This window comes from Melanerpes formicivorus, unplaced genomic scaffold, assembly GCF_026170545.1.
Source record: "Melanerpes formicivorus ecotype bairdi unplaced genomic scaffold, bMelFor1.0.p_v2 SCAF_32, whole genome shotgun sequence".
Classification (NCBI taxonomy): Eukaryota; Metazoa; Chordata; class Aves; order Piciformes; family Picidae; genus Melanerpes; species Melanerpes formicivorus.
The window spans coordinates 5,165,069-5,190,251 of record NW_027142384.1 but is presented as its reverse complement, the minus strand read 5'-3'; the positions used below and the strand labels follow the sequence as shown (position 1 = coordinate 5,190,251).

Below are 25,183 nucleotides of genomic sequence, written 5' to 3'. Positions count from 1 at the left end.
TCTGTGGGCTATTGACTTTCCTCAAGTCCAGAGTAGGTTGCTTGAAATTAAAATCCAGATTTTAAATCCACTCATTTAAAAAAGGCTAGTCTTGCTAAAGCAAGCTTGTGACACTGTTTGAGAGCACATTGTATATAACAAACTGTAGCTCTGAGGTGGTCTCCAGCCTACGCAGAAGGATTCTTGTGTCACTGGTAGCACAATCTTGGTTTGTAAGAGAGTATCAGAGAGTTGTTCTAGACTGTCTAGTATCCATGGATCATACACAGGAGTGGTGCTGTCACTTTTTCTTAGAATCAGTCTAAGTCCAGTGTCAAACATGTGCTTCTGTTGTTATTTAGCTAATTAGCCTGAATACATTTGTCCAACCACCTTTGCACAGGCAATACTGAGTTCGCATAACTCCTGGTACAAATAAATGCTGTCAGAAATACAAAGTGGACAAGTAAGAAGTGATGTTCTGGAACCAAGGAAATAACATTTCTGATATATTTTAAGTCAAAGATTTTGCATGAAGGTAGTACTAAAAATCTGTGCTTAGCAGTTACACTGATTGTATGCTTGGAGGATGAAATAGAAGAACCTAAGCTGCTTCTCATCAGGTACCTGACTGTATTAAAGTGCCTGGTGTGAGTGGGAGTAAACACAAAAGGTCAAATGCAATTGACTCTGACCCTTAGTTGCCTTCACAGTCAGTAAAGCTGCATCCATCCTGTTTTTCACGTAATAAAAAACACATTATGGATTGTATCTGTTCCTAGTCCTGCAGCACTTGAAGGCCTGACTCCTGCCTGTCTCCTCAGCTGGCCAGACTCTCCAGAAACAAAAAAAAAAGTGTATTTCTGATACAGAACCAAAAATGTGTCTGTACCACAGCATGAGTGAGAGGCAGAGCTCTTGGCTGGGGTCATATCACTATGCTTAATTTGCATGTTGAATTAACTAAGCCTCTTTCTGCCTGTTGCTGCTTGCTCTCTCCCATGACTGAGCTCAGTAGTGCTCCCTGGAGCAAAGATGAGGACTCTCTGAGGGGGACCACGAGGGCTGTTCCAGCTGAACAGGCCTCTTGTAGTTTTCTCAGAAGCACTGTATGCATCACTTGCCGAATTTGAGGGCCAGTCTACCAGGACATAAGTGAACCCATCTGCATGATGGGTGCTATAAAAAGGCAGGTGAAGGCTATGTGGGTTGCGTAGAGCTGATTCACAAACTAAAGAGGATGGAGCTCTTCCATCACAAGATGGACTCCATTCCACTTTGCACCCTTCTTTGCTGCTTTGTTAGCATAGCAGCAGCCAATATATTTGGTAAGTACATTTGTTCTTTGCCCATGTCCAGTAGTGCTTCTGTGATCTGTGTGCTGCTCTGTTATTCTGATGGAGTATATCATTACACATTGCATATTTAGATAGGTATTGTGTGCTGTGCAAACTGAGTTTGAGCTCCAAGTTAAATACTAAGCTATAAAGACCTTTAAGTGGTAAGGGTTATCTGAGCTCTGTAGACCTGGATTTTGAGTGGGGGATAAAAGAAAAAAACAAAAAAGAAGGAGGTGTCTGGAAGAACAGTCTGGGTTACAGATGGAACTTTACTGCAGGGATGTAAAGGTTCTAAGATTATATCTTCTACTTGTGTGTGCCATCATCCAATTTGGACTTAAACTTTAAGATACTGGATAGTCTGAGAGCTGTCCCAGTTCTTCTGTATGAGTTTGATAGGCATGAACAACAAGCAATTTGAACCACTGAATTAATCTCTTAACTCTACCACTGTACAGAGGGATCTCCACACATCCCAGAAAAACTGAGTCACATTTGAGATGAAAATGATGACATTTGCCTACATGTGGATGTTCACAGCTGAGCTAAGCTAAAACTCCTTTACAGTCTCACGGAAATTTTCACATGGGCTTAACTAGACACAGTAAAAACTCACAGAAACAGGAGTGATTGAGAGGTCTTGGGTGCATGGGAACCATCTGTGGTTAAAGAAGTTTCTGAGCTGGAAATTGTTAAAGGCTGAAAAGCATTCAGAATATTTATGATGTAATTGCACTGCTATGTGTGGTCATACTCCGATCAAATGCTGGATTAAGTGAACCATTGGTCTAAATTGCTGTAGCTATGGTTTTGTTTGTGGGAAGTATTTTTGTAGAACTAGTGAATGGAATTAAGAGCATGACATTCATCAGATCTTGAGGACAGGGTGAGTGTCAGATCAACTAATTTGTTCTGTTCTGTGAAAAGAACCTTTGAATGTCATTATTCTCCTTAAACAGCATCCAAAGTTGGTTCTGAATGGATTAAGAACTGAAGAGTTGACTGTTTTCATATTAGGTGGCTTCAGTAGTTGATCACTTGACCTGGTAAAAACTGAGAGGTGCTCTTAATATGATTTAGTCTGATGCTAACTGCCAATCATTGATTCTTTTCAAGTCCTTCATGAGATTAATAAGAAATACCTCTCATTTGGTGGAATAGTGAGTGATTTAGTTTCAAGAAAGACTAAATAATGGTTATGGAAAAGAGCTCTTTTGTGATGATAGGCACAACTAACTCTAGGCAAAGTCCCCCAGGTACTAGAAAATGATAGCCATACCAGTACAGAACAGAGGTGAGACTAATTAAATGCAGGCCTTGGAAAGGCTTCCATGAACATCTCTGTTATGTGTTTATCCTGCAACTGCCTGCCCAGTGGGTTTGTTCAGTACCTCACTGTGCTGTCCCATGCAGAAGTGCACAGAAAAAGCAATGGGGTAACAACCAAAGAGGACTTCAGAGGTTGGGACTATTACCATGCAGTTTTGACACTAACAGGGGTTTTATAAGAACAGGATTGTGGTGAGCCCACCCTTACATGTTTACCTTCTTGCTGCTTTCAGAGTATCAGACAGATTCCCAACCATTACGTCCCTGTGAACTTCAGAGAGAAAAGGCATTTTCAGGAGAAGAAACCTATGTTCCTCAATGCTCAGAAGATGGCCAGTTCAGGTAATTCATCCCTACTAATATTCTGCTGTTATGTGATGTCATATTGTGTTATTATTGAAAGCTGTAGCCTCTGTTTTGAAGAGTCTCCGTATCAGTGGATGGGAGAGCAAGGGGTGCAAGAGACTTGAGGTTCCTTCATTGAGCCATGCTGCAGATGCAGTATCTCCTGAATCAATACCCTTTGCTGGAAATAATCTCTGGGTTAAGAGGTCAGTCTACTATGAATAGGCTGTTTTGGCAGCATTATTTGCATGTTGAATACTTGGTTCAGGTTGTTATGTAATCTGTCTTCCTATGCATGCTCCTGGGGGCATGGTCTGATCAGTGTGGCACAGCAGGTTTTCCTTCTCAAGCCACTAAAGGAGCTAAAAGGCACATGGAGAACAGTGATTTAGGGAGCAGCATGTTGCTTGAAGATACAAGTTAAGGAGTTAAAGCAGAGGCAGAGTACAGGTTGTAATGTTCTCTACTATTGTCTTATTGTTGTTGCTTAGGGTGAGGGACCTTGATCATCCTGGATTTAGCTTAGAAAATGTATGGTAGATCTCAAATAGTGGGAATCAAGATTCTGTCCAGCTTGCTTGCTTCCTGAATGACTTCAAGACATTTACATGCAATTCCTTAACACTTCAGAGAACTGCTAGAATTAAGAGCCCCTACCACTAGAAACACAGCCCTTTCTGATTCCATTATTTGTGGTGTTAAATTACTTGAACTTGCTTTGTGGTTTTGTGTATGTCCCACACTGACTGAGGACTGTCACTAACAAAATAAAATATGTTACTTGTGATCTCCTTCAGGACAGTTCAGTGCAGTAGGAATGGTCTTTCATGTTGGTGTGTGGATGAGAATGGCATTGAGGTACCTGGCAGTAAACAGAATGGATATCCTGTTTCTTGTAAGTCATACTTCCCCCTCTGCCCCTGCTATTGGGTAAAGAACTATTTACATTTGCATTTGAACTGCTAAAATCAAGAATAGGTTAATCCTAGACTTTGATGGGCTCTAGTTTGTAGTAAATTTCTGGATCTTTCTACTGGATATTCTGGAGTTTCTTCAGGGCTAATCATGGAAACCTGATACAACTGGATGATTTGTATTTATGAAAGTCACAATAATGTAAATTAGTAACAAAAGATAGCTTTTGAGTTGGAGAGCTTCAACCCCATCTGTTGTGGGTTTCATAAACTCAAGTCCATCAATGTCCTCATGTGATCTGTGTAGCAGAATCAGAACTTAGAGCACTGAGAAGACTCAGATGATTCAGTACTCAAGAAGTACCTTCTAACAGTGCCCCTCTCTGGTATTACAGGCTTATCTTTTTGCCAGCTGCAAAAGCAGAGGATCCTGCTGAGCCGATACATCAACAGCAGTAGCATCTCCTACATCCCTCAGTGCCTGGATTCAGGGGCATTTGATGAAGTGCAGTGTGATACAGAGCTGGGTCAGTGCTGGTGTGTAGATGCAGAAGGAATGGAGATTTATGGCACCAGGCAGAGAGGAAAGCCAACACAGTGTAAGTAATATTCAACAAAATGGAGAGGTTTGTAGATTTGAAGGATTTGGTGTGAATTAAAGGTGCAGATCAGAACTTGGACACTGCAGCCTATACTTAGCCTATACAAGTGTAAGTGGTTAACTAAGGCATTTAAATCTCTACTTTGTAGAATCATAGAATATCTCAAGTTAGAAGGATCATCAAGTCCAACTGCCTGATTCCCATAAAGATAATACAAAGCACCTAGGTGTTCCTGTTAAATGGAATGAATCTAAAACTCTTCCAAGCCATGGGGCGGCTATTCAGCTGCCCATGGGAAGTTAAAACATCAATAAATATTACCTTTGTTTCCCTTCAGGTCCAGGCAACTGTGAGATCCGAGACCGTCGCATTCTGCACGGGTTTGGGGAGAAGAGCCCACCACAGTGCTCAGCAGATGGAGATTTTCTGCCTGTCCAGTGCAAGTTTGTCAACACTACAGACATGATGTTTTTTGATCTCATTCATAGTTATAATAGGTAAGAGCACAGGCTTCTGAAACACAAAACCAATCCTGCATATTTCTTCAAGTCACTATCTTACTGCTTTTGGGATTTTTTCTCCACATAAAGCCCTTCTTCTGTGACTACAGATGATATTATTTTCTGTTAATGAAAGGACCAAGGGAAAAAACCCTTCTTCTTCTAGATTAAATTTTCTCATGTAGAAAAGAATAAGATATTCCATCCTTGCAGTGTAATCAGTGTGTCAGTGTGTCCTTACACAGCAGAGAACACCATGTTGCAATATGTATTTGACAAAGGACTTTCCAGACAGACACACAAAAGCAAATGAGATAAATGTGCAAGGACAGAGTAATTCAGATGTATATATGATTCCATAAGGGACACGAAAACAGGTGGACAGATGGACAAGTAGCAACTGCAATGAGCAAGTTCCATGTGACATTGGGAAACTCTTGTCCTTTTCAGCAGTGCCAGGATTGCTCACACAGGTGAACCAGAAAAGTGATGAAAGGGCTTGCTGACGTACAACTGACTTTGAGTGATTGGAGAGGGTTGGATAAGACTTTAAAACTGTGGATCAGGTCCTTATCCATGGAAGCAAGAAGCCCTTGTCCCATGGCAGAGCTGGGAAGTAAAGCTCAGGTGAAGAATCAAAGGGAACTGCAGGGAGATGCATTTGCTTTGGTGCAGATGTTCACACTATCCAGAGAAACCTTTTGGTTTCTCATGAAGTGTCATTATCTTGGTATCTCAGTCAACACATTTCTCTGATAGAGGATAGTGAAGTAAATGTAATGTCGTGCTCTGACTTGGCTCTGTAGTAGCTAAGGCATTGTATTGTAAATGTCAGTTTTGATGTTTTGAGGATTTTCTTTTTAATTTAAGCAAACCAGAAAGGCAGTCACAAATGCACAGTGCAAATTCGTCAGAGACTTGGGAGAGGTCGTTCTGGCAAGAGCAAAATATTCTGGTTGTTTCATTTGGCCAGTGAAGTGAAAATCCTGAAAAAGCAATTGCAGAGGAGAAAGCAATGCTTTAAATTTACTTTTTGAAAAATTCCACTGGGAGATTTGTCTGCAAAGACCTGCAAAAATTTGGCTTCTTTTGTGTGTGTGTCATGTAATTAATCACAGCAGGATCATTTTACTACCAGCTGTGCACCTTTCTAATTATGACCATTGACTTAATGCTTTGCCATCATATCTGAGTCTCTTAGATCATTAATATATTTATTTTCATGTTATTCTTGCCTGAAATGTCATTATACTGTTCCACAAAGAGGAGGCCAGAATATGGAGTTGAAGGGATGAGTTCCACAGCAAATGAATATTGCAGAACAGGGATTTAAACCTGTGTTTTGTGTTCACATGGAGCCAGTGGAGCAACTGTCTTTGGTTCCACAGACTAATTTTTGAAATCTAGACATGTCACTCTAACTTTCTTCCCAAGTGTTTCCTCTACACCTTCATAAATATTCCAGAATAAATCACCATGTTGAAATCCCCCCAAACCTGAGAAATTCAGAAACTTAGAGCTTCCCAAAATGAAGACTTGTGTAAAGAAAGACAACCCCAAATTTCCTGACAGCTTGGCTGCTGGTTTTTATACAGATTGTGCCCAGGTGGTATTAAAATGAGCAGCCATGTAGAGAGCCTTGTAGGTGATTTATGGGAATGATCAAAAATGCAAAAGTCAAGGAAGATCATTTTACTTTCTTGCTATATTTTTCATCAGACTGAAGATCTTATGTTGGTGTCTTTATCCCAGCTCAGTGGAGGTTCTGTCCTATTAGGTGTGATTTCACCACTAATGGAAAAAAACCCAGACAAACATAATTTGGTTTTCTCCTTCTGTTTCTGAATAATCAATGAGAAATGCAGCTATAACTTGAGCTGCGTGTATGAAACATAGGAGGGGTGACTTGCACGCTTGCTCTTAGTTTAGTTGTCCTTGCTAGAAGCCAAAAGCAGAGACTCCCAGATTGAAGAAAAGATTAACAACCTCACATTTATTTACTTTACCATATTTTTAAGTCTGAACAGTCTTGATGAAACACATAGATACACTATAAATTTATCCATAACTTAAATGTAGTCATCTTTGCTTCAGCTGTTGTTTTGTACTGGGGCTGATAGATGAGGTCCTCTGTGTGATCACTACTTATCTAGAGGGCTATGTTTGAGAAGAGTCTGAGGAAAGAAGCATTAGAAAGTGAGTTTTCCAAGTAAGGTGAGAAAAGTTCTGCTCTCTTGATTGTGTGGGACTAATTTATATCTGTACTTTATTTAGATGTACTTTCAACCTAGAACAAAAATAACCAAAATGACAGGATACGACTACACATCTGCCCTATATAATTATGCATGTGACTTCTGCCGTGTTTCTTAGGAGCACTACAAACTGTGCTAGAGCAGCCCTGAGGCTGCAGGAGGGTGGCACTGGAATTGAGACTGGTCACAGTACCAGTTTCAGAGGGTTGTTGTAAAATGCCTTGGTGTGCTGACTTTTTTTCCCCAGATGACCAGGATGTAATCCACTATAATTCGTACTGCTAAAATATAGTAAAAAGTGAATTTGTTTAGTTCTCTGAGTCTCTTCAGAATAAAGCTCCACTTTCTTGTTGGTAGATTTCCCAAATAAGCTACATACAGCTGGGATACCAAGCTTTTATTGTATTTCAGGGTACGAATATGTGTCTGTAAAATAATGACTGGTTTTGGAACTTGGTACTTTGACTACAGAGAAAAACCTCATCTTCTGTTTGCTTGGAGGGTCTGTCAGTTAAGAGCACATTTATTATGGTTTTGTTTTTCCAATTCTGATCCATTTCTTTTCTGGAATCTGCCTATTGTCACACCTAGAGCATTATACATGAAACTAGCATCTCTTGGGTTCAGAAGTAAGAGTCAATCTTGTAATATGTTAAACCCCACTTCTCCCGAATCTGCTGGGCCATGCTCCGAAAATGGAAAATATTAGTGAGGTTTTTATCTGCTGTTGTGCATAATTCAGTGCAGAAAGTGTATGTAGCATGTAAGGAAGAGGAAGCAACCTGTTTGTTTAGGCACTCTGCCATCCTGTGCAGATTTGTGGAAGGAGCTACTGAATGGGTGTCGGAATAGCAATAAGCTGGCGTTGGTCTATTTTACACTCTCTGACAGGCTTTTGAAGATGAGAACAGAAAACAAAATGAATGTTGGATGCTGAGAATCTCTTTAGGAAGGGTCAGAAATCTGTCTGAAAGGTGATTATCCTGAGTTTGTGTTTAAAAAAAACACTTCTAGGAGACTCATTAGCCTGCTGAAACACCAGTCTGTATCATATCAGATCCTGGTTGCCACAAGGAGACCAAGGGGTTTTGTAATGGCTTTGTGCTTTGCAGATATCCTTATCAAACAAATTTGGGAATGAAACACAGATGATGATCTGTTGTTTTTGTTGAGCCTCCCTGAGCTCTTCACAGAGGGCTGCTTTTCCTTCCAGGCTCCCAAAGGCTTTCCAAACATTCAGCTCCTTGCGGGAGACATTTCCAGAGGTCTCTGGGTACTGTTACTGTGCAGACAGCCTGGGGAGAGAGTTAGCAGACACTGGTAAGTACACTCTGGCATCTCATCCTTTAACTTGAGTGACTTTGATTTCCCAAGGGAAAGGACAGGTAGGAGAGTCTCAGTCTTCAGATGCATTAGGGACTTCAATTTAATTCTTAGAAGAATTAAGACTGCTGTGACCAGTGCAATGCCCATGGGAAGGGCTGGAGCTCACTAATGAAATCCTACCCTTACGAGTAGCTCTTCAGTCAGTAGCAAGTGGATTTACTACCTGGGAGCTAATCCTGTTCTTTTTGGGATGATGGAATAGGATTTCTGAATGTCCACCTCTCCATACACTAGAAAACTGCATCACATTTGAAAAGTCCAATTGGTAAATGCAAGTGAATATAAAGGGCTGGAGTCTGTACTATTTTCTTCTTGCTCAGCTAGGGTCATGGAAAAGTTTGGAAGGGACTTTTAAAGGCCATCTAGTCCAACTACCCTGCCATGGGTGTAGATATCAGATAGTCCTTGCTTTTCTTTCATAGCCTCAGGAAACTTTTTAGGCATGATAATAGTTGGTGGGACACTTTAGAAGAAAGAATTGGAGTGAGTTCAGAGAGGAGCCACAAAAACGAGGGATGGAACACCTCTCCTATGAAGTAAGCCCAAGTGCCCCAGGAAAAATGCAAAGAAAGCATGATAGCTTCAAATTTAGATGGTATATGAGAAGTTCAACATTTAATTCCCATGAGGGTGAGAAATTCTCAAAAAATTGTGTACTCAGGAAAACTTCTGCACATCTTTTTTACTGGTGTTCAACTAAAATGATTGAGATTTTAGTAACAACAAGTTCCAAAATTCCATTGGTTCCTCTATTGCAGACTGAACCTAACAAAACCACAGCGTCGTGCCAGTTACAGGATGTTCATTCTGCTTGTTCTGGTAGCTGTCAAGCCATAAAGCTAGTGAGTGGGCATTCAGCTGCAGGTTATATGATGCAATGCATTTGGGGTTTCTCCAGCATAGGTTCACATTTGGCCCATTTAGAGGGTTGCCTTTCTTTTTCTTGACAGGCTTCCAGTTCTGCTACTCTGGTGTAAAGCAGGTGACTTCTGTCTCAAAACCAGTCTGTGTGATAAAAGTCTCTCTTTCTCAGGCTTGGAACTGCTGCTTGATGAAGTCTATGACACAGTTTTCTCTGCACTGGAGCCCAGTCGCACGTTCACAGAGACTACCATGTACCGGATCCTGCAGAGACGGTTCCTGGGGGTCCAGCTAGCTACCTCTGGCAAATTCAGATGTAAGTAGCACCTGAGTGATGGCCTGTAAATAAGATGGCAATTTTGGAGCTTGCATGGGACAGCTGTCACAGAAAGCATATAGTATCACAGTTCCAGTGTAAGAATCAAGGTCTCTGAGTTGCAGTTGGCTTTTAGCCTCTGGGCTGTACATTCATAACAGCAGATTGTATCTGTAATCTGATCAGCACTTTCTTATGTACTTGAAGTTCTCATTAGTTGAAATCCCATGAACTCTCTATATCTCTTCCCCTGATACTATAGAGATGGAGCTGATCATTTATGAAATTAAAGGCCTGAGAAAGTGCTCCCTAATGTATGTTGGTACAGTCAGAAACATGAATGATCTTACTCTGACCACAGTTCACTCAGTCCTCAGGAGGCTACATAAGAGTTTGTAGTGCCAGAAGACTGAACTTCTGGATCTGCCCTTGGGTCCATTCCCTCTCTCATCAGGGAAGGCAAATGGAGAGAAACCTTCTTTGCATACAGGCAGTAAACTCTGTGGGATGGGAGATCAAGTGCCTCCTTCCCTCTCCTCTCCTACACCAGAGCCCAAGAGAATTGTCTTGGCTGAGCAGAGTTTGAGCCCCTTCATCCTCCCAACCAAATTCCTCTGACATTGCTGTCTGACACTCACTAAGGAATTACATCACCAGAGATACTAAGAAGATGCAGATGTAAGTCTTCTGGCCACATATTTACATGCTTTTTTTCTGTTTCTGGGTCACACTGATCATTCTGGGGAGTCTTTCCTCTTCCGTTGCACAGTGCTGTGGAGTAAGTTCTGTTAGCAGAGACGAATCTGTAGCAGCCACAAGGTGGAGATGTGACCACGTTCACCAGCTGCTGCTGCGGACTTCGTGGATGACTCCCCAGCTCTCACGCTGCCACCTTAAGCCGCACACGTTAGGAAAGTTGTCAGACTCCCTGGATGAGCAGGTTGCTCTGATGTGATGCTTTTGCTGCCTCAGCCTGGTAGCTGAGTGTAGCTGGAAAGCTCTTGACGATGAACAGTGTTTAGGCTGTAAGACTGCAGGTTTATATTAACAACCAAAATTTCTCTTTGGAGGTTGCAGTCTAGAATTGGAGAGATCATAACTCAGAAGAGTTGCTTTATGGTGTTTTAGCTTCTCTGCCATCAAGGCCAGTTTGACAGGAATAGAATCTTCAGATCCCTGTGGAGGGAAATAAAGAAACTGAGTGGACGCAACCCAGATCTTCACATTTGAGTACACATGCTTTTGCAGGTGCAATGCTTTGCTCTCTGCAGAAGTTTTGATGTTTGTCTTTGTCTCAGGCTCCCAAGATGCACATCTGTCTGTGTTGTCTAGCTCTGTATTTTCACTAAGGGCCAGAGCTCACCTAGCTTCCAGCATAGCTCCCTCAGAGACATGCTGCTATGCTGCATAGATGTGACTGTGTCTCAGGAGAGTGTTGAGGCTTTATTTTCTGTTTAGTTTTCAGAATGAATGCCTATAAAAAGTAAAATACCCTGGAGCCAACACTCCAGGGGAAAAATGGATGGTGGATTTGCATTTTGGGCTGCTACTTGAAGTGTCACTGAAAACAGTCAGGAAACTAAACTTTTGTTTGTTTGTTTCCTTCCCCCGCCCAAACAGGCAGGCAATGGGATCAAGCAGAAATGGCTCTGAAACGTTAAGCTTTTCCTCCTTGACACATACTGCTTTTCTTCCAGGCCCGTCCAAGTGCGAGGTTGAACGGTATGCAGCCCTGCGTTACCAGCACGCCTACGTTCCATCTTGTGATGCTGATGGGGGCTACACACCACTGCAGTGTCAGCAGGGAGGGCAGTGCTGGTGTGTGGACACCAAAGGGCAAGAGGTCCAGGGCACAAAGAAAAGAGGACAACCCCCAACCTGTGGTATGTATGAGGTCTGGAAAAGGAAAAATAGCACATCTCTTGGTGTCTTTAGAAAGAAAGCCAAAGGACTGGTTCACTTCTCAGCTCTAACAGATTCTGGTGTTCAAAAATCGAGCTCAAAAATCCTCCCTGGGGTTAAAAGTTGTATTCTAGCATTTAAATAAATTACTAAATACAATATTCCTTTTATTTTCCTTTATGACCTTTCTTTAGCCTTTTAGTTTTGCATACCAGCAAGGCTTTTCTGTGCAGCCATGATGTCTCTTGACTCCAGGAGGTGGGGCATTAAGACAGTATATCTGAGATAATATAAGGAAACCAGGGATTGTGGTTTGGGATTTTGCTTCCTTCCTTTGGTGAAATGCTACAGAATTTCTTAGGCATCTCTCATCCTCAGTATTTTTCCCCATCCCTGTGTCTATATATTTGGCCATGAAGACTGTAAAATGCAGTACAAAAAGCCCCAAACAACACAGAAAAGCTGTATGGGTTTGGGCTTTCAGAGCTTCCATGAAGAATACACCATCAAATCAGTGCCCCAAATGGAAATGACAGCAGAAATGTCCAAGGGCCGGAAGGGAGGAGGAAACTTAAAAAACTTCACTTTGAAGTGCGCTACCTAACTGTTCAGGATTGTGCTGGAGGGCTGGGGCACAGGGTCTAAACATGGGGGCCACATTCAAGGAAGGCAATTGCTCTGTCTCCTGACACAGTCTTAGCATGGAGATAGAGAAGGAGAAACCTGCCCTGGGTGTCATGGCTCCAAGTCACTCAGCGTGCTCTGGGCGTAGACTTACTGTGAAATGAAAATGTTAGCAGGCCTCTGAGGCTGCTCACCAAGGATATTGCAAGGGAACCTCCGAGAGGCCTCACCATATGTTGGCCCTGGTTGTTTTCTTTTTGAATCTGCTTTGCTGAGTGCTCCTGATGATTTTTATTCTTTTTTGGAGGCGGGTGATGACTTGAGGCTGCTTGTAGTTTTTATTGGTGGACTGATGAAACTTAAGCAGCGAAAAATTTCTGCAGGGATTTTGCAAATTAACTCCTGAGAAGGTATTTTGTGAGGATACAGCTTCAGTCTGTGTTCAGACAGCTACATGCCATGTGTATTTCCAGTTCTGTTTTCTTTCTCTTTAATATCTTCAGCTCTCGCACCCAGCAGTGTGAACAAGGGAGGAGGCTGAGACCTAGGTGTGGGTAGTACGCAGGGTACTCACATGACCTGAGACAGCAAGCAGTCCTCATAGGGACAGACTTATTTTCAGACCTTTTGCAGTAAATTCACCCCTGCAGTTTATTGCTGTTTATTCCTTCTTAGTTTGCTTTGCTTTGATTTCAACAGTGGGTAGGAAGGGAGAGCATTTAAAGACCGTAATCCTACATTTGTTTTATATTAGCGTACTTGTGGGATTGTGGCTTACAATAATGCATTGGTCCCTGGAGGAATGTTCTTCATTCCGCTTACCAAGAGCCAACACTGAGAACAGAAGGGGCCCATCCTACAGAAAATGTCTTTACAAAGCAACCACTGTGATGGACCCTGAACCCTGCCAGGAATTGCAGAGCAGGACAAGGGTATGAAAGGAGGAGTGAGAAAGATGCTGATCACAGAGCCTCACATTACTTGATAATCTATTTTAGCAGCTTTTAAGATTTCCACCTTATATTCATGCTGTTAACAGGATTTATTACTGCTTTATTATATTGCCTGAAAGTGGAATGAGTGGGTATAGGACAGAGAGCTCAAGGAAGGCAGACCAAAGTTGTTTATCCATCATTCTGTCCCCTACAAGGACAGCTGTGGTGCTTAGTGAGAAAGTGTAAGAAACATGGGGAAAATACAGAGCTTCTATATATGCTTCTGCAGGCAGCAGAGGCCCCAAATTTGAGGCTGAACCCAGACCATTGTGCTCATAATTCAAGCTGCTGCATACATTCCAGAGATCCAGTCAGTGCCATAACCACAATGTCTGTTTGCTCCTCAGTGTCTTTTTATCTACCAAGTCTTTCCTTTTTTGATGTCCTTGGAGCCTTAACTTGTCATTTATAGAGGTCCTTCTTCAGTGGTGTGTTGCATCCTAACTTAGAGCCATTGCACATATGGATGGGGCTGGATAGAGATACAATTATGACATGGCTCAGGGTATGGGAAACCAAGGCCAGTGTTGGTACCCCAAGTATCCTGCCATTTGACTAATCTTATTGAAATTTTACATGTATTTTACCTTAGAGCTCATTTCTGAATGCCATCTGGTTCTTAGCACTCTGTTATTGCTAATCTTAACAGTTTGTTGTCAGACCTCCTGTAATGATCACTTCACTATGAAACTGAAGATTTAGGTAGGAAGCCTCCATGAATGCCACATTAGTGGGCATTGGTTAAAATAACTGCCTGTTTTTCTGCAGTCTATTTCTCTTCCTTAGATTCACACATTGCAGCTGAATCATCAGAGGTTTTTGTTAGCAGCAGGCGCTCTGTGAGAGAGTTAAAGTATTTGGAAAAGACTTCATTCATTCTTTCTGCTGTAGGAACAAGGATGAGGACTTACACTGGAAAACAATAGAACCAGAAAAAGACCACAGAGCAGACAACTCAGCAATGGTGAAGGATTATTTCCTTCCACTTTGTGTCTTCACTGGAAGATTTTATTTCTAGACCATATTCAACAACTTCAAACTTCCTTATTGGTGTGCATGGTTAAACTGTGGTGGTTTCTGCTGAGACTTCTTGAAAGATACCCATAGAGTTACAGATTTTGGAGGTTACACATTTTGTTTTATTTTGGGTTCTTTCTGTTCTTTGTCTAGGTGAAGAACAAGTCTGCATCTCTGAGAGGAGACAGGCCTTGTCAAGAATCTTTTATGGCCCTGCTGGGTACCTCAATCAGCCTAATTTCTTTTCCATGCCAGACATAAAGTTGGAAAAAATAACTGGCTTCTCAAGACCCTGCCCTCCCTCCTTCAAGGAGCTGTTTCTGGACTCTGGGTTGTTGTCCCCATTTGCACAAAGCAGCCAGATTCCTGAGTTAGAAACCACCCTTAATGAAGCCATCACAGGGATGTTCCCATCAAGGGAACTGGCTCAAATGGCACTGCAGTTTACTGCCAATCCAAAGCGTTTTCAAGAAAACCTCTTTGGAGGAAGGTTCTTGAAGAATTTGATTCAGTTTAACTTCACAGGGGCACTAGGTCCTAGTGGGAAATACAGCATTGGCCAATTTTTCCAACAGCAGGAAAAGAGGGATAACAGCCAAGACCTGGAATCAGCTGAGGCATTTTCCCTGGAGGTATCAAAGGGGAGCTCTATTTTGAGCACACCTCTCGTGGGCAGCTTTGGCCGCATGGTAACTCTACAGGACAATCAGAATATGATGAAATTCCTTTCCTCTGTTCTGGAATTACCAGAGTTCTTTACTTTTCTTCAACAAGTGATTTCTGTCCCCAAAAGTGTTGCTGAAGATTTAGGTGAAGTGGTGAAACTAGCACTGAGATCCAAAGACTGTGTTGAGGAGCCAAGGGACCTGTTTGTGCCAACATGCACCAAGGAAGGGAGATATGAAGAAGTTCAGTGCTATGCAGGAGAGTGCTGGTGTTTGGACAATTCAGGCAGGGAAATTCCAGGCTCAAGAGTTCAAGGCAAACGTCCTAGATGTCCCACTGATTGCGAGAAGCAAAGGAGAAACCTGCAAAACTTGAAGCAAAGCCTGTCTGCAGGATCAGATCTTTTTATTCCATCTTGTACCAAGAATGGAGACTTTCTGCCACTCCAGTGTTATGGAACAAATTGCTTCTGTGTTGATCTGAATGGCAAGACTATTCCAGGAATAAGGGAAAAAGATGGAAACTCAACACAATGTAAGTGCTAGGGACTGCAAATTCATGGATGCTTCATACTGTGTTGGAAATTATTCCTTCTTCATATATGATTGTATCTGGAAATATATGGATGACATATGCAAACAATGTTCTCACCTAGCAGTAAAGCAAGTCAGCCCTACAGTTGTAGGGGAATTGTGGGAAATACAGTGTATGTAAACCTTGATATCTTAAACCTTAAAAGACGTTCCTCTGTTCTCTCAGTGTGTAGGGTAGTCACACATGAAATAGAGAAGCCTGGAAACTTTCCTTGTTAATGAGCATGTCATTGGCAAATGTCTTTACCTAAGTGGGTAGCTAGTGTGTATAACATCCATGATGCCCATGAGACATGGAGCATCTGTGTAACTGAATGTGACCCATGTCAAGTGAAAAAGCCCTTTTAGTTCTAGGACCAGGTCACCTGGGCACTGTCACTGACTCATCCTTGTTCTGATAATTGAAGAGCTTCGGTGCCTTAAACCATGAATATCTTTTAGTCTTTTAGCTCAAGAATATATGCTCAACATTGTAGGATGTCACAGGAGCTCAAACACAGTCAGGCCAGAGTGAGTTGCACATCACTTGTCAGACATCAATTTGTCATTGTTGCTTGCTTATAGACCATCAGCTGCATTTTCTTGCTTTTGTTTTAATGGAGTACAAAAAGAAGAAGGAAGTGCCTGGTCTTTCACATTTCTGTTAGCTGAATGCATCAACAGGGAGAAAAGAGCATGAGAAGACACTGTTTCTAATTTCAAAATTAATAGCAGTGTCCAGCAAGATGCTAGTGGTACATAGTGGAGAAGTTCCTTTGAATAGCAACTTGCAGAATTAGTGGGGAATTTACTACAATAAGCTGAAATGATAGGGAAATTATATCTAGAAGCCCACCTGTAATGAAATAAAAAATAAACAGGTTCATAATTCTCTGGTGCTAAAAAGCCAATGAGCTCCTATGTTTTGCTAGGTTTGTAGAAAATTATCAAAATTAAATTGGCAAAATGAGATTTGGCTCCGGAGATGGCAGAAAAGGCTTCCAAAACAAATTCACTCCCGCATTTTGAGGGATGGTATTTTTATATTGAGCAACAACATCCAGTAGAAAATAGAGAGTACAACAGAATTTGAATATTCTGGTTAGGTCTGAGGGGAAATAAAATCATTATCCTGCTATTCAGATGGTCAGTTATTCAGGGGTTGGCTAAATAAGAACTGCCAGATTACCAGGTGTAGCAGAAAATACCAAGCTGCTATGAACAGATTCAGGAAGGCTTTTAGTGACATCAAGCACCTATTCCCCTCCCCTGCCCAAGTAAGAACTACAGGCACCTAATGTGCTCAAATACCCTATTTAAAGTCATGTCTATATACATCTTTCAGTGCTCACATACCTTTGGAATCTTACCCTGGTTCAGCGTGGGAACTTAATAGCATTAGCTGTCCAAAAACGTTGTTGTTATTAGCACTGGGATAAGCGACCAAGTTAAAGCAATGGTGTTTATAGTACTAGGAGAGTAAGGGGTATTGTATATCCTCAACACATTCATAAGATGTGGTATGCATGTTTTTCTTTTCCCCAGGCCCAAGTGCTTGCCAAGTAACAGCTGGTCAGGACTTTCTAAAGGCTATGAAACTCCTGTTGTCAGATCCAAGTGCTCTGTCTCAGCTTTCCAGCATTTACCTCCCACAGTGTGATGCTGATGGTGCCTGGAGGCAGGTGCAGTGCAGTGGCCCTCCTGAGCAAGCCTTTGAGTGGTATGAAAGGTGGATTGCAGAGAACAACGAAGGCAAGCCCTTGCCTGTTGCTAGTCTACAGAACATCATAACTGGATATAAAGAAGCATCTTCCCAAGGCTTCCCAGCTTTTATTAAAGCTTTGTATGAGGCTGGGCACCAGAATGTGTTTCCAGCATTCACCACATATTCCTCCTTCACTGATCTTCCACCTGAAGTGCTGGAAGGAAATGTGATCTATGCATCTGAGAACATTTTACTGGATCCATATATATTCTGGCAGCTTCTAAATGAACAGCTAAGCTATTACCCAGGACCCTATACTGATTTCAGCAATCCATTAAGCCACTTTGAGCTTCGTGATTGTTGGTGTGTTGATAACAAAGGGGAAGAGCTGCAAGGAACAAAGGCAGAAGTGAACCAGGTCCCAGCATGTAAGTAACAGTGTTTCTGGTCTTTAGTTTTATGAAATAAGAGGAAAGCCCTTTCAAGTGCTGTGATGTTGGAGACAATAAATTGTTGGAAAGATCATCATTGTCACTGGCCACGAGAGGCAGGGCAACTAATTTCTGGTAAATAAATGGTCACTCAGTTTTGGGAATAAGGGAGAATAAAGTTCCATATCATGTTTGTGTAGATTTTATAATTTGGAATTTGGACACATAATGCTTTTGCAGAAAATACTTGGCCAGATGGCAAAGGATACTTTGAAGATGGAAACAGTGCGTGAAGATTTATATAGGAAATTCAGGATAATACTGTGCTGTAAATTACTCCCAAGAATGCCTTAAAATGAGACAAAAGGAATTTTCTTTACTGTTTCTTACTGCACAGTCAAGAGTGACAGATATCTCTTACGAGTAACTAGGAGAAAAGTGAGGCTAGCACTGAAATTTGATAAGCCTCTCTCTAGAGATCTCTACCAAACCTGTTGGGGTGTCTTTGATGTTACTTCAGCAGGTGACCTGTATTATGAATGTAGTCACTAAACCCATTCTCATGGTATAGTAACTTTTCATCAGGAAGGAAGAGACAGGACAATGAATAACAAATTTCCAAATGGACATGGAGTACTAAAGATGTGGGCAGATGAGGGATGAAAAGGATGAAGTACATCAGCAGAGAGTTATTTTAGCAGAGAAACTTTCACTGAGCTGGCTCAGTGTGTTGAATTGCCATTTTGAGCCACTAGGTATATGGAGAAGACAGGCCAAGTGTCAGCTGCCACTCTGGACCCAAGGATAGTATCTTTATATTCCTTTCTCTCTCTCTCTTCTGACTATCCACTTTTTTCAAATGATAGAAATTGAGGGACAGCTCTGTAGAAACATATTAACCCCACTTGTAACCAATGAGGAGAAAGTAGCTTAAAATCATCAAGGATTTGGCACAAGACTTGGAGAAAGTCTGGATGGTTCTTGGTACTACTCTTGGACTAAGCATTGACAAGCCTCATTTGTTTGCTTAGTTCATTACACAATTAAAAACTGAGTGAGTGGACTGCAGAAGAAAATAGAAGATACTAATTAAAAGGCCAGTTAATTTTCACATTTTTGCTGGTTTTAAATCAAAGTCATTAATCTGATTCTTCAGGTCCTGGTATATGTGAAAGCGTTAAGCAGGAAGCCATGAAATTTTTGGAGGAGGCAGAGCAGCTCATCCTAGCATCAAATCGTTCCCACTTTGCTTTTGGAGAGAGTTTCTTGATGGCAAATGGAATACAGCTTACAGACAAGGACCTCCTGCGTTCTTCTCAGCTCTATGAGTCAGAAGTGGTGGTCTCTGAAAAGCTGTTATCAGGCAGTGACTATGCTCTCCAGCTGGCTGCACACTCAGGTAGGCAAAAGAGAGATGAAAGCTTAATTAAATAGATTAATGCCTCGACTCAGTGCAGGAGTACTCTGTGTCAAATTCAACTTTGCTGAAGAGTAGATGCAACTCAGTAGGTATAATTAATCATTGTAATTAACCTGCCAGCCACAAACTGATTTCAAATGTCTTATATGTATGACAAGATGCATATGTAAGATCTGGATGCTTACCAGCCTTTATGTACTTGCAGTGTTAATTTGCCTTCCAAATTACAGGGAGCATTCAGGCATCTGCAGACATGTGCATTTAATATATCTTGCACTGGCCACTAATGGCTTTTTTTTAACTTGTCTCTTATAGTCTTGCATTTCTACTGGCGCAATCACATCACTTCAAAACGCTCTGCTGGGGAAGCAACGCAGCTGGGGTTTCTCCCTTACATCCCACAGTGTGATGGCCTGGGAAACTGGGAGCCAATCCAGTGCTATGAGAGCACAGGTGAGCAATTGCTGACAAGATACTCTGGGATCTCTGAAGAAACAAAATCTAAGCAGAATTCTAATAAGAAAGGATGGAAAAACTTATATTCTTGTAGCCAAAGTAGAGAGAGGTGAAGCGACCTACAAGATGGGTGGAAAACTGAATGGAGTGAGCGACAAAACTGGCAGCTCTTTTGGGCTCAAAAGTCAATGTTGCCGAGGATGAAAATCTTCCCAGCATGCAACAAAGAATACTGCAGTACAGCATCTAAATTAAACTGCTCTTCTTCTCTGGCCAGGTCATTGCTGGTGTGTGGATGAGAGAGGACTCTATGTCATAGATTCCTTGGTCTCACGCTCAGCAGAACTCCCCAAATGTGAGTTGTTTTTTCTCCCTAAATATTTGCCTTTGCCTCTTTTAACAGATTTTACTATTCATCAAAAATTCTAGTACGGTATGCATTAAGCAAGGCTTGTTTCTAACCACTGGGAAAAAAAAAAACCAAAACAAATGAGGAATTTTATACTTGTTTTGCTAATTCATTTAATTTCACTATGTGTGATTTTGGCTTGCATGATTTGAAAATGGACCCTGCTGGTGGCCTTGATTGAGTAATGGGGACTGGACCAGATGTCCATCCAGAGGTTTCCAAATGTTCCTTCCAACCTGTATGTTCCTGTTATTCTGTAGTTTTCAAACACCAATCAGGAATCCAGGCTGTAGCAGAACCTAATGCAGATGTGTGAAGGAGCTGGGGATGCACCCCTTTCTCTGTCTTAGGTTTGAGAAGCTGACTGTATTTCGACATGCATGTATGTTTTCCTCTTACAGGCCAGACATCATGTCAGCGGTCTCGCACCAATGCCTTACTTTCCAGCTGGAGACAAAGCGATTCAAAACTGGGTGCCTCTGCAGCTGATCTCTTCATCCCCTACTGCCTTGAGGTGATTTAACATGAACAACATGCTCCTTAAGCATCCCATATGAATTCCTATTAACTTGGATGCAGATGTCCCAAAATAGGGTCTGTGATGCTCTCAAACCATGAAATTGAGGAGTAGACAGGCAAGGAATAGACATTTCAAACCAAGATTATGCCAAAACTTCATCTCATTGGGCTTTCAGACTCTCAGGGCCTGGTCTGTGTATTAGATTAGATAGACTTTATTTTAATACTTTGTGGTTTTCTTCAATGTGTTGTGTTAATGGACAAATAATCAAATATTTTAACCAAACTTTGTAGTATGTATTGTGACATGTCTGTATTAATATACACTGTTCTGCAATGACATGCAGTTGATTCTTTGTAGACTGGAGAATATGCTGTGCTACAGAGATCTGACACAGATAGTTGGTGTGTAGATCCTGCGTCAGGAGAAGTATTTCAGCGTGGCAGCAAAGATTTGGATGGCGATCCTCAGTGTGAGTAATGCTTTACCCACAGCCTGTGGTGCTAGTGAGAATGCCTCATGCTTTGCAGCACGAGTACTTTCCTTTCCAGAATGATGCTTGTGACACACAGGGAGCTTATAGTTGAATTCCTCAGTAATATGGTACATATAAGCTCATCAACATTGAAAGAATGTCTGAAAATAGTTATCCTTTACTTTCATAACACCAGGGGAAAAAAACAGTCAGAAAAACTGATGAACAGGCTTCTATGAATTTTGGTTTTACTTTCCTTTTCTTTCACCATAGAATATTCTTTGTGCTCATGTATGAGTCTTCTAAGGCAGCGAATCCTGAGCTGTCTAACTAGGCCATGTGCTGTCAGTGTGTCCATTTAACACAGACTACATCTACTATGTGGAATGCAGTTACATCTATAACACATTTTTATTGTCTTCAAATAATGACAGAGAATTGTTGAAATCTCATAGGAGGTAGTTAATCCAAAAAACTGAAGAATCTCTGCTTATAGGAATTGAGATGCCCTTACATGCACTGACTCTTCTGAGCAGTATAGGCAGCTCAAGAACCTATACTTCTGCTGGACATTATTCTTCAGTTCTCTAGCTAGTGATTTTCTGCTTGCCATCTCCCACAGAAAGTTTAGGAGAATAATCTTCTGTCTTTAGGCAAACCTTCTCCTAGAACATCTGTAACAGAGTAGGTAGTCACTCAGAAGATTGTAGTGAGTTAGTAGGCTAATGAAAAACTCTGTGAAGATGTTCAGCAAGCCTGATAAGGAATAAGTAACTGCATTAACAGAGAAATTAGTTGGGTAATGCTTTGTTGCACAGGTTTGCAAGCTTACTATGTCACTTGCAGATAAATAAAATTAGTAATGCATTTGACCTGGGTTTGGACTGAACTTTTGTATCTTCTTGTCAGAAAGTGCCACTTGATGTTAATATACCTGCTTTGGTTAGTTGTGGGAGACCAGCATCTAAATGGTATCACACTTACAGCAAAGAAAAAAAAACAAACATGTAAATGCAAAATCATAGTATCATAATATCAGTTAGGGTTGGAAGGGACCACAAGGATCATCTAGTTCCAACCCCCCTGCCATAGGCAGGGACACCCCACACTAGATCAGGCTGCCCAGAGCCTCATCCAGCCTGGTCTTAAACACCTCCAGGGACAGGGCCTCAACCACCTCCCTGGACAACCCATTCCAGGGCTTCACCACTCTCACTATCACTATTTTTTCCCCCCAACTATTTCATGTATCCAAAGCCATATAACACATATTTTAATCTTCAGAAATAAATACTGTTGTACTAGCGGAAGTAATTCCCTGTTTCAATAATGATTTGAATTGTTTATGGTTTCATGATCATTTGTCTCTCTTCCTTCTAATAAAACAGTCTTCCCTGTTCCAATAATGATTTGAATTTTTTATGGTTTCATGATCACTTGTCTGTCTTCCTTCTAATAAAACAGTCTGCAAGCATTACTATTAAAGTCTTTAGGACAGTTTGCTGTCTTCAATTCTATGTCTTGCAATTAATTTCTCTCTTTAAAGGTCCTAGTTTCTGTAATATCCTGAAGTCTAAAACTGGTTTACAAGAAGCTGGCAAAGGCTATGTCCCACAGTGTGATGGGGACAATGGGACTTTCTCACCTGTGCAGTGCAGCCAGGATCAAGACAGCTGCTGGTGTGTCTTTGACAATGGAGAAGAGGTGCCAGGGACACGAATAAGTGGGGGAAGACCTTCATGTGCAAGTGAGTTCCTGCTTGAGGTTCATTGCTTCTGAGTAAATGCAGGTCTAGAATTTAACCCAGATCTTAACTCTTTCCAGTGTTTAGTTCTATTTAATCTTCTTTGTTCACACCTTTATAGAGACTTTTGCTTGACCAGTATGCTTATTTTTGTGCTACAGCGGATTTCAGACCTACCTAGGCATGGTGTCCAGTTTTCTTCAAGTGCTTTGTCAGGGAGAAAGGAGAAGGAAATGGATCTTTGGGTTTTCCTTGTTTACAAAGTTGATTAAATCAAAGCAATTGGCCTATGAAACTTAGCTGAAGAGTCAATCGGAACAACTTGCCATAAGCTTGAACCTGTTCCACTCTGGGTTGGCTTTGGGATTAAAAGTTTTTCAACTGTCTAGGATAAAATTTGAAAAATGTATTCTTCTGCCATTTCAGCTCTGGGCTTGTGACTGGAGTTGTGAAAAGAATATGCCAAAAATGCTACATATTCACAGAGTATTTTCTGCATGACCAGAGCTGTGAAGCACTGGAATTCACTCATGGTTTCCAAAGAGATGTCCAAATGGAAAACATTTGGAAAAAATTAACTTACGATGGCCTTGAAACATCTTCCCATCACTGAAGTGTAGCAAATCAAATTAAACTTTCTACAAGGCTATGCCCCAAAGAGTAATGATTAGTAGAAACCAGAGATGTGGAAAAAAAAACACCCAAACCCTTCAACTAGTGCCTGCAGGATGATGCTGTTTCTATAGTTCGTTTGTTGACTTTTGTTTTTTAAATGAGAGCTGTTGGTAGACTTAAGAAAATGAGACCACATGATAAGAAATTTCTTCAGCTTCCTTTTGTGGTTCTGCTATGCAAAGAGCCATGCCTGCTCACCAACCAAATACCTGACCCTATCTGCCCAGCTGGCTATAATGCATTTTATTCAATTAAATATCTCCTCAGCCAGCTCGCAACCACCAACATCATAACTTTTTTGAACCGTCTTCTACAAATAGAGATCTATGTGGATGGATTTTATGAAAAGCCACAGGGGGAGCTCAGGGTTGTATCTACCCCATGTGTTGTGGTGTTCTGTGGAGATGCCCAGCTAAGCTCTGAAGAAATGATCTGCAGAGCTAGAGTGGCATAGCCAGTGAGTGTAGCTATCCAATATGTGTCTCTAACTCTTCAGAAAAGCAGAGCTGATCAGTCCAATAAATACAGTGCAGCTGCCATCCTGCTTTCAGGTTATAGGCTGATATGTTGTAGAATATGCTGCTGTGTGATATTAATTTTGTGTGGCACCCATCGCTCGACAATATGGACTGGTGTTCCCATGGACTCTGAAGGTGAACAGGGGAAAGTGGAAGCATTTCTAGTAGGCCAGAGAAAAACCAGAACTAGTTGTTAGTGTTAAGTCCTTGATATCTCCTTCTGTCCTTGAAAGCTCATTTTTGTAGATTTCCCTCTAAATTCCAAAGGAATTAGTGGAATATGTCCTAAGGAGGGTATAGGGTACCCTGAGATGATTTTACATTTTACTTGCACATCTGTTATTTCTTGGGATCTTGTAATGCTGTACTTTTCCTAGAGGAAATAGTGACTGAATGATTAATGACCTTTCTTCTTTACAAGACTGAGCTGAAAGAGAGAACTGTTTTGAAAATACAGCGGAAACCTGGCTTTACTGAAAGCTATTTGCTATTTTCTGCATGAAAATGTCATTGAAATAATCTTTAATGATTTTCCTGGATTTTAGAATAGTAATGGAGCTTTTTCATTCTAAACAATTTAGTTACTGTGTAAGGATAAAGAAGAAATAGATATTTCCCCCCTTGGTCTGTCTAGCCTTTTACCTTTGGTCTTGGGAACTAGTAAAAAGGGAAAGGGGTACTGTCTCACAGTCTTGAAGATCTTGTCTATTTAGCAAAAGAAGGTATTGTTGTGGGAAGATGTAATAAACTTCTCCTATATCAGAACAGACAGTAAACAAGTGATAACTTCACAGTGCATAGTGCACACAATGAGGTTTTCATTAGCTTAATCATTCCATCAGAGATAGAATCCAACTTTTTGTAGTTGACATGTACTGGAGAGATGATGCCAAATATCCTAGCTGTCCTCACACAGATCTCCCATGCTCATGCTCACTTTCCACATCTCTGAGTAGAAACAGGAGGAAAAAAACCTTCCCTAGAAGGTCCTTGAGACAATAATTTCCATATGGAAACCTTTAGAAACACTTATGAAAGTAATGTCAATATTCATCTGGATTCTGGTTCACTTCTACAGGACCAAGAAACTGGGGCAAAAATAGACCAATGACAAAATGGTAACAATAGTTACTGTTCTAAAACATTGTTAGAACAATGACAGACTTGATAATAAGAAGTGAGATGACATCTACAGAGGGATAAATGAGCAAATTACCAGTGGTGAAC

General features: G+C 41.2%; 1 protein-coding gene across 1 annotated transcript in view; it reads left to right on the top strand.

Moving 5' to 3' along the window:
* Positions 1–1,219: 1,219 nt before the first annotated feature.
* Positions 1,220–25,183, top strand: part of TG (thyroglobulin) — a 138,424-nt gene continuing 114,460 nt past the window's right edge. The window contains exons 1-16 of the mRNA XM_068155500.1: positions 1,220–1,307; positions 2,882–2,990; positions 3,791–3,888; positions 4,303–4,506; positions 4,847–5,006; positions 8,478–8,584; positions 9,684–9,827; positions 11,525–11,710; positions 14,519–15,565; positions 17,149–17,736; positions 18,896–19,138; positions 19,475–19,612; positions 19,893–19,970; positions 20,426–20,538; positions 20,905–21,016; positions 22,566–22,766. Coding sequence (XP_068011601.1) covers positions 1,220–1,307; positions 2,882–2,990; positions 3,791–3,888; positions 4,303–4,506; positions 4,847–5,006; positions 8,478–8,584; positions 9,684–9,827; positions 11,525–11,710; positions 14,519–15,565; positions 17,149–17,736; positions 18,896–19,138; positions 19,475–19,612; positions 19,893–19,970; positions 20,426–20,538; positions 20,905–21,016; positions 22,566–22,766 — 3,616 coding nt within the window. The remainder of the gene's footprint in view (positions 1,308–2,881; positions 2,991–3,790; positions 3,889–4,302; positions 4,507–4,846; positions 5,007–8,477; positions 8,585–9,683; positions 9,828–11,524; positions 11,711–14,518; positions 15,566–17,148; positions 17,737–18,895; positions 19,139–19,474; positions 19,613–19,892; positions 19,971–20,425; positions 20,539–20,904; positions 21,017–22,565; positions 22,767–25,183) is intronic.